Source organism: Coccinella septempunctata, chromosome 7, assembly GCF_907165205.1.
Source record: "Coccinella septempunctata chromosome 7, icCocSept1.1, whole genome shotgun sequence".
In the NCBI taxonomy this organism is placed as follows: Eukaryota; Metazoa; Arthropoda; class Insecta; order Coleoptera; family Coccinellidae; genus Coccinella; species Coccinella septempunctata.
Genome location: NC_058195.1, coordinates 28,214,043 through 28,224,119, shown reverse-complemented (window position 1 = coordinate 28,224,119; position 10,077 = coordinate 28,214,043). Strand labels below are relative to the sequence as shown.

The 10,077-nt window shown below is 34.7% G+C and overlaps 1 protein-coding gene across 1 annotated transcript; it reads right to left on the bottom strand.

Annotated features, from left to right (window-relative positions):
• Window positions 1-248: 248 nt before the first annotated feature.
• Window positions 249-5,817, bottom strand: LOC123317702. The gene is made up of 4 exons (XM_044904310.1): window positions 5,786-5,817; window positions 3,317-4,175; window positions 1,236-3,022; window positions 249-1,156 (listed from the first exon to the last, which is right to left on the bottom strand). The coding sequence occupies exons 2-4, from the start codon at window positions 4,162-4,164 to the stop codon at window positions 249-251; spliced, it is 3,543 nt and encodes a 1,180-aa protein (XP_044760245.1). The 5' UTR covers window positions 4,165-4,175; window positions 5,786-5,817.
• Window positions 5,818-10,077: the final 4,260 nt, after the last annotated feature.

The following is a 10,077-nucleotide window of genomic DNA, read 5'->3' as shown; positions in this document are numbered from 1 at the left end:
ATAGGTAGGTACCTTAGCGTTGATATTAGAGATACGTCATGCTTTTTAGGGTGGTAATGAGGAGATATGTCGCTAATCAAATAATGTAGAACAGCTGGATGCTTTCATGTTTATTTTTCAAATCATGAGTGAAAGGGTGATGGTGATTCATTGATTGAAACCTTGTGAAAGAAAAATCATTTATTTTATTTACAGTGACATTGATATTTGTTTGATGAAAACAAAGTGATCGCTGAAAAAAATTTAAATCACATAGTCAACAATTTTTCCAACATTGAAATCTTCTTCCTTGGTTCATCATATTCCTCAATCTTGCGTTTATTGAGTGAATAATGACCCCACGGTACAGTGTTGAATGTTCCGGGCACCAAACATCGTTTATCGTCTTCAGGACTTAAAGCTATTTTTTCCTGTGTCAGTGAATACACATGATGTTCCTTCACCTGAATCAAATTTTGAGAAATAATTTTATGTTTCCATGTTTCTAAACATTCAATGTAATCATCGAAACATATTCTGTTCTTAACGATTGATTTTTTAATACCCTTAGCTTTCTTGGTGGTACCATAATTTCGACACATGGATTCAATTTCATCAGCTTCATACTCTTCTTCCACCCATCGTTGTTTTTTCACATTCAGATCATCCTTAGAAGTTTTCACAGCATACAGTTTAGATCTGAGACCAACATAATCGGTCATAGGTATTCCATTGTTTTCATCCTTCATCATTCCTAATACCTTTTTATTAACTTGAGGAATACCGTAAGTATTATTCTTGGGATAATCTGAGGTATCAAATCTTTCATAACAGTCAAGTTTCATTCTTTCATAAGGATCTTCATAGACCTCATAAATGAGAGAATCGGTATCTGTGTATAAGATGGTACAGCCAGCACTGAAAGCTTCATTCATGTAGTGGTAATGGAAGTCATAAATAGTAGTTTTAGCCAAATCCAAGATACTCATTCCCACATAAATTGGCTTGTTCAAATAGATCTGCAGCTTTCGCATTTCAACAGCTACAAAGTTCTCATTGAAAATAACAGAGTTCTTGAATTCAGGTTTGGAGATATAAGTTTCCGCCCCATATCGTCCTTTCCATTTTGTTAGAAGGTGGACATTAACCCTTTTCCGAATATTCTCCATCGTTTTTCCTGTAACAATAGAAAAGAATATGTAGGTATCTGTATAGGAAATCATATGAATGTAATTTGAATGGATATAACAACTTACCAAAAACAGCGTTGTTCATCAGTTTGAAGAGATTCTTCTCGAACTCATTTTCGGCATTCTTTCTCAGATCCGTATTGAGGTCGATGTAAGACTTGAGCCATGTAGATTGCTTGAACTTGAGCACTCGATGTATTTTTGTTATAATCAATCCATTCTTCAATGCTTGCTTCAGATTTCTGTAGTGGATGATATATTTCTTCTTTTGATGTAATGTGGCCATAAGTTTAGCGTTTTGCTGAGATGCATAACAAGGTGTTTGAGTTTTAGAGTTGTAATGTTCTGGACAGAATGGAAGATCTTTGTGCACATCATGCAATTCTCTAGGATATTCGAGATCGACTTCTAAAATATAACCCTCGGGAGCATCATCAGGAATTTGCAAGACATTTATATTTGTATCGGTCCACGTAAAACCGCCGTATGGTAGACATTGTGACATTGCCCATCCATATTGATTGTTGACATCAAAGTACATGAGGTAATTTTCTGGTTTAGTTGAATCATAGTTTGGTATATACTTGTTGTTCGCATGTGCTCGTCGTTTACCACATACTTGACTAAGGCCGCCCCGAATTCCTCTTTCAACAAACAAAAACATATCAACATCTGTGAGAAGTTCTAATTCCTGTTTTGTATATTTCAACATAGCATCCCACGTATATCCTGGTAAAGTAAAATAATGCGCAGGATCTAATCCATAAGTCTTATGGCAGCTCGATCGAAATTGTTCAAATACGTCAGCCAGCAATAGAATGTCAGTTTTCATGTAGAGATCGCTGTATTCGCCCAAATTCTGACATTTGAATTTATTCCACACAAGTTGTGCTCTCTCATATCTTCTTCGTGGACATTTCCTACAATCCAATTTGTTATAGAATGCTTCAATAGGTGGAAGAGAAGTTTCATCGAATCGGTCATAGGAATCGATATAATCATATGGCATTACTCCTTTGTTCGTAAGAAGACTGATATGTTCTTCAGATTCCTCAGGAAATTGTGATTTCAAGTTCGGAAACTCTTCTAAATAGGACGCTAGTTTGTCTAAAGAGCAAGCCATGAATCGGAAACTATCAATGAATCGGAAATTAATGTGATAATCATCATAGTGTTTGGTGAAACTGATATATTTCTCCTTAGTTATCGGTAACAAATCGATTTTCCCTTCCATTCTTGTGGCAATATCTTGTATCAGAAAATTAGCGTCATATCCACTCAGGTTGTGAAATACTACAGGAATCATGTGACTATCCTTATAATTTATATTACACCCCTCATGTGCTGCTCCACGGTAATTCTTTTCGGGGATAAGATGATTATGATCTCTTACTTTTTTATCTTCAGGTTTGAACATTTCTTCACAAATATGACAGTGAGTTGCCTTCCGAAATTCGACTTCCTGTTTTGGCGTCATATCGATGTCGTAGGGACATAAGAAAACTGAGTCAACGTCTCCAGCAAATTGATTCATCTCATCTGCAAACCATTTCATGCAATTGAGACCTCGATGAGAACGATAAAAACTCAGAGAATCATCATATGAACACTTTACATAGTATCCTACAGCTGCAGCTTTATGTTCTTGATAGTTGTTTTTAGTGTTAGTAGGTTTTAGTATGCTCTCCAGATCTGCATAAATAATAAAAGGTACCTTCTCCTTGTTTTTATGATTTTTGAACTTGAGTGTATTGTTTCCTATCTCAGGCAGCTTTATAGCTGTTTCATTCATGTTTCCACAATCCTCTGAATGACTTTTTAGTTTTTCTTCAGATCGTAAGTACCGGAGACATCTATCACATATAAATTTCTGTCCATGTTCCTTGCTCAATTGACTCGATACCAGACGAGAGAGATTTTTGATCCATACATAATGGTATCGCACTGGAGTATCATCGTTTGAATAGTGATCTTGTACAAGGAGTAAGTTGATATGTCTATTCATTTTAATTTTTGTTAGGTATGTTGGCAATGTAGTGAAGTTCTTCTTTTCCTTTTTCAGAATATAAACATTAATGGATATCTGGTTTTGTTTTTCAAAGTTGGGTATCTGTTTCATTGTCATCGGAAATTGAATACCGTTCAACTTCAAAATTTTGGAATAATGAGGATATTTGGATAATCGTTGGGGGTCCTTCTCAACAGGGTGTAATGCAGCCATCACAGACCATGCGAAACATGCTTCATCGTCGTTTTTCACATTGATACAAGCCTCTTTCCGTTTTATTTGAGGAGGAAGTTCTATGTATGAGCTTCCAAGTTGGGGTGTGAACTTGTTTATATTCACCCCTAGGTTAACAACATTAACCAGAGCCCATCCGCTATCACGTTCTTGGAATTCCTCAAGATCTTTGAGAATTGATACCAAAACATTTATATTGAACCATTCAGTAATATTCGTGTCTCGGTAAATAGGTGAATTGGATGTTGTGAAGTACTTATATTCCTTTTGAATTTTATTGGCTGTCATAATCTGAAACTCTCCACAAAAAACCATATTGACCTTAACAGCTTCATCCTTCTTCAATGCATTCAGAATTCTTCGACGAAATATAGCTTCGCAGTCCATCAAAAAATCCTTAGGCTCCTTATGTTTCAGGTTACTAATCACACCTGTTCTTATTCTCGAGTCGAATGCTGATAATGAATCATTCCAATGGACTCTGTTCCAAGCAGTTTCCTTTCGTCTACTCAGACCTGCACCAATTCGTTGTTGTTGTTTGAATTGTTGTTTCAATGATTTTATAGAACGGATCTGAGCTTCGAGTTGCTGTTTTCCTCCAATTGAAGTACAACCTGGCAATTCCCGATACAGTTTTCTTATTGCTCTCGTACATTCCTTTATACCTTTTATTGCATGCTCATTATCAGATGTAGTGATAAATAAAGCCACTAACGACTTTATTAGTCGAAGACAATTCTCTATGTTGAACATTTTAGATACAACTGAAACAAAATATCCATGTCAACATTTTAAATATTCTCAAAATCGGATACAACACACGAAAATAGCCGAAGATTCCCGAACATAGCCGAAGATTTCCGAAAATAGCCAAAGATTACCGAAGATACAAAACGTACACAAAAACGGATATAAAGCGGATACGAAGTGAATATAAATCGAGTACACAACACAGTTAAGCTGTGCAATACAGTTTCAAGCAGCTGAACAGGCAGCTTCAAAACAGCATCAGACAGACAGCTAAGCAGACATCTTCAGCACAGCTTCAGACAGCTTCAACACAGCTCCAGACAGCTAAGCTGACAGCTTCAGCACAGCTCCAGACAGCTTCAACACAGCTCCAGACAGCTAAGCTGGCAGCTGTTATGAAGGGTATAAGCGGATACAAAGTGGATACTTGTGGAATATATAGGAAAGAATTCAGTCTAACAAATAACTTGAGCAGGCATCTAAATGTATATAAAAAATTGACCTCTCTTGTCTTGTATGCAGGAAAAAATCACTAGGAACAACACTTTGAAAAAACACATAATCGAGAAACATGACGCAATTCATGATACTCTTAGAGAAAACTATGAAAAGATCTATTAGAAATATAAGTGTGGTAGACCGCAGGATGTAGAAGATAGTTATCCAAAATCGAATACTAGATGTTCTCATGAAGTTAGTAGTGGTGAATATTTTACCGAAATAAATTATATAGTCGATGAGCTGCGTACACTGCATAGAAAAAATAATATTCTCGTCTGAAAAGTACAATTTTTGTTGGAAGAACTATGAGAGCTTGGTGTCATTTATTATAATGATAGTATAGCAGACTGATAATATGATGTATGTATGAATCATACTTTTCCGATAAATATCGGAACTAATAATTTTATATTTTAATTAATAACATATATCCTAAGCATCCACATGCAATAACTTATATCAGTCTTCAAGTCAAGTCATTAGTTTGATTTGCTTGCAACAATTTTGTGATTAAAACATAGAGATAAGAAGATTGGTCTCAGAGAAGTCCTTGGACTCAGTAAATCTTCATATAAACTGTCATCTATAATACATATTTATATAAATAAATAATGAGAGATTCAACGGCTTCTCCGGTTTTAAGGATTTACGTAAATTAGATGATAAAATTTTATCTAAAGATTTTTTCTGAATAACAGATACCTACTATTTTCATTTTATCAATAAATCTATCGAGGTCAACCAGGCGGTTCTTTAATAGCCATCGCATGCAACAATTTTCCTACTTACACATATATACCTAGTATATAGCAGATGACAGCCCACTTTTCAGATGGGTCTTACAGACATCTCAATACTGATACTTGACCCTCGTAAGAGTTCTCTAGTGTGTTTTCGTTAATCGTCGTCCACCCTTTTATACCGCATAAGCGGAACCTCTATCGAAATCTATATGAACATAATCTGAATGTTTTATAGCCAGGCGGCCCCTCAGGATTCTAAGACACTACACAGAGGTCTGAGGTTTAGATTATTATCATATAGAAAGATCGATTTTAATTGATAATATGGTAAGATATAATACATTATAATATGTGCATATCAACATGAAATAAGTACTTACGTGGTATGATAGGTTGATGAGTTGGGATTGAAAGTTATGGTTTTTTTAAAGAAGGAACAGTCCCTACGATCAGATTGGGGAACTGAAAAAAAAAAACGTTTATTTAGCCTGTATGAATTCAAGAAGATGTGCTAAGCAATAATGAAAATACCGCATAATTTTCATCCGTTAGTTTATTCTGTTATCAGCAGATCGAATGAATGTATCATGTCTATGTAGTGTAGAATGAAATATTTCTTAGTCCAAATTTTCTCTTAATCCTGCGATATCTCCGAAATCATACATTATAGGGAAAAACTAAACCAAAAATCACCCCCTTCACTCCCTAATGAATAAGATGACAAAGTTTCAAAATCATATCTAATCATTTTATCACTTCCCCACTATTCAAATTCGACTATAATATTCATATCATAGGATACCCGGAAATGAAAAGAATTATTCTAAGTCCTAATTTTTTCTTCATCCTGCGATATCTCCGAAATCATGCATTTTGGGGAAAAACTAAATCAAAAATCACCCCCTTCACCCCCTGTCGATTTATCACCTAATGAATAAGATGACAAAGTTTCAAAATCATATCTAATCATTTTATCACCCCCCACTATTCTAATCCGACTATAATATTCATATCATACGATACCCAGAAGTGAATAAAATTGTTCTAAGCACTGATTTTTTCTTCATCCTGTGATATCGCCGAAATCATGCATTTTAGGAAAAAATAAATCTAAAATCAACATCCCCCTCCCCCCGGATTTAACATCCTCTAATAATTATTATTGTAACAAAGTTTCAAATCATATTATCTTCCCATTCTACCCTCTCTAAGATAAGATTAACAAAAAATAAATCTCGTCTTACTCACCTAGATATGTTTTTTTCACGATTTCGTAACAATAGAACGCAACTAATCGAAACCCTGCGAACGAATGAAGAATTGATACAATACTGGCTGTATTTATATTCTCTCAAGCTGCCCTTAGTTTGATCAATGAAAATGATACCTGTTTGAAGACGATTTTGACGCGAATTCATGAAAGAACGATCCATATAAATTCGATATCCTATTTAATTTCGAATTAATTTTAGGTTGTGAGGTATCCTGGAGTAAATCACTGCTCCTTCACAACCATCCGGAAGGTATTTTAATTTTTTTATATTGATTTATTGAGGTTTAATCGGAAAATACTGTTCATTAAAGCTCCAATATTGTAGTCATTGGTATGTGTATATGCGCTGACGGGGTTCAAGTTACAGACAGGTCTGGACAAGAAAGAGTCATGGATAGATCGTGAGCCTTGTACCCCGTCAGCGCATATACACATACCAATGACTACAATATTGGAGCTTTAATGAACAGTATTTTCCGATTAAACCTCAATAAATCAATATAAAAAAATTAAAATACCTTCCGGATGGTTGTGAAGGAGCAGTGATTTACTCCAGGATACCTCACAACCTAAAATTAATTCGAAATTAAATAGGATATCGAATTTATATGGATCGTTCTTTCATGAATTCGCGTCAAAATCGTCTTCAAACAGGTATCATTTTCATTGTTCAAACTAAGGGCAGCTTGAGAGAATATAAATACAGCCAGTATTGTATCAATTCTTCATTCGTTCGCAGGGTTTCGATTAGTTGCGTTCTATTGTTACGAAATCGTGAAAAAAAACATATCTAGGTGAGTAAGACGAGATTTATTTTTTGTTAATCTTATCTTAGAGACGGTAGAATGGGAAGATAATATGATTTGAAACTTTGTTACAATAATAATTATTAGTGGATGTTAAATCCGGGGGGAGGGGGATGTTGATTTTAGATTTATTTTTTCCTAAAATGCATGATTTCGGCGATATCACAGGATGAAGAAAAAATCAGTGCTTAGAACAATTTTATTCACTTCTGGGTATCGTATGATATGAATATTATAGTCGGATTAGAATAGTGGGGGGTGATAAAATGATTAGATATGATTTTGAAACTTTGTCATCTTATTCATTAGGTGATAAATCGACAGGGGGTGAAGGGGGTGATTTTTGATTTAGTTTTTCCCTAAAATGCATGATTTCGGAGATATCGCAGGATGAAGAAAAAATTAGGACTTAGAATAATTCTTTTCATTTCCGGGTATCCTATGATATGAATATTATAGTCGAATTTGAATAGCGGGGAAGTGATAAAATGATTAGATATGATTTTGAAACTTTGTCATCTTATTCATTAGGGAGTGAAGGGGGTGATTTTTGGTTTAGTTTTTCCCTATAATGTATGATTTCGGAGATATCGCAGGATTAAGAGAAAATTTGGACTAAGAAATATTTCATTCTACATAGACATGATACATTCATTCGATCTGCTGATAACAGAATAAACTAACGGATGAAAATTATGCGGTATTTTCATTATTGCTTAGCACATCTTCTTGAATTCATACAGGCTAAATAAACGTTTTTTTTTTCAGTTCCCCAATCTGATCGTAGGGACTGTTCCTTCTTTAAAAAAACCATAACTTTCAATCCCAACTCATCAACCTATCATACCACGTAAGTACTTATTTCATGTTGATATGCACATATTATAATGTATTATATCTTACCATATTATCAATTAAAATCGATCTTTCTATATGATAATAATCTAAACCTCAGACCTCTGTGTAGTGTCTTAGAATCCTGAGGGGCCGCCTGGCTATAAAACATTCAGATTATGTTCATATAGATTTCGATAGAGGTTCCGCTTATGCGGTATAAAAGGGTGGACGACGATTAACGAAAACACACTAGAGAACTCTTACGAGGGTCAAGTATCAGTATTGAGATGTCTGTAAGACCCATCTGAAAAGTGGGCTGTCATCTGCTATATACTAGGTATATATGTGTAAGTAGGAAAATTGTTGCATGCGATGGCTATTAAAGAACCGCCTGGTTGACCTCGATAGATTTATTGATAAAATGAAAATAGTAGGTATCTGTTATTCAGAAAAAATCTTTAGATAAAATTTTATCATCTAATTTACGTAAATCCTTAAAACCGGAGAAGCCGTTGAATCTCTCATTATTTATTTATATAAATATGTATTATAGATGACAGTTTATATGAAGATTTACTGAGTCCAAGGACTTCTCTGAGACCAATCTTCTTATCTCTATGTTTTAATCACAAATTTGTTGCAAGCAAATCAAACTAATGACTTGACTTGAAGACTGATATAAGTTATTGCATGTGGATGCTTAGGATATATGTTATTAATTAAAATATAAAATTATTAGTTCCGATATTTATCGGAAAAGTATGATTCATACATACATCATATTATCAGTCTGCTATACTATCATTATAATAAATGACACCAAGCTCTCATAGTTCTTCCAACAAAAATTGTACTTTTCAGACGAGAATATTATTTTTTCTATGCAGTGTACGCAGCTCATCGACTATATAATTTATTTCGGTAAAATATTCACCACTACTAACTTCATGAGAACATCTAGTATTCGATTTTGGATAACTATCTTCTACATCCTGCGGTCTACCACACTTATATTTCTAATAGATCTTTTCATAGTTTTCTCTCAGAGTATCATGAATTGCGTCATGTTTCTCGATTATGTGTTTTTTCAAAGTGTTGTTCCTAGTGATTTTTTCCTGCATACAAGACAAGAGAGGTCAATTTTTTATATACATTTAGATGCCTGCTCAAGTTATTTGTTAGACTGAATTCTTTCCTATATATTCCACAAGTATCCACTTTGTATCCGCTTATACCCTTCATAACAGCTGCCAGCTTAGCTGTCTGGAGCTGTGTTGAAGCTGTCTGGAGCTGTGCTGAAGCTGTCAGCTTAGCTGTCTGGAGCTGTGTTGAAGCTGTCTGAAGCTGTGCTGAAGATGTCTGCTTAGCTGTCTGTCTGATGCTGTTTTGAAGCTGCCTGTTCAGCTGCTTGAAACTGTATTGCACAGCTTAACTGTGTTGTGTACTCGATTTATATTCACTTCGTATCCGCTTTATATCCGTTTTTGTGTACGTTTTGTATCTTCGGTAATCTTTGGCTATTTTCGGAAATCTTCGGCTATGTTCGGGAATCTTCGGCTATTTTCGTGTGTTGTATCCGATTTTGAGAATATTTAAAATGTTGACATGGATATTTTGTTTCAGTTGTATCTAAAATGTTCAACATAGAGAATTGTCTTCGACTAATAAAGTCGTTAGTGGCTTTATTTATCACTACATCTGATAATGAGCATGCAATAAAAGGTATAAAGGGATGTACGAGAGCAATAAGAAAACT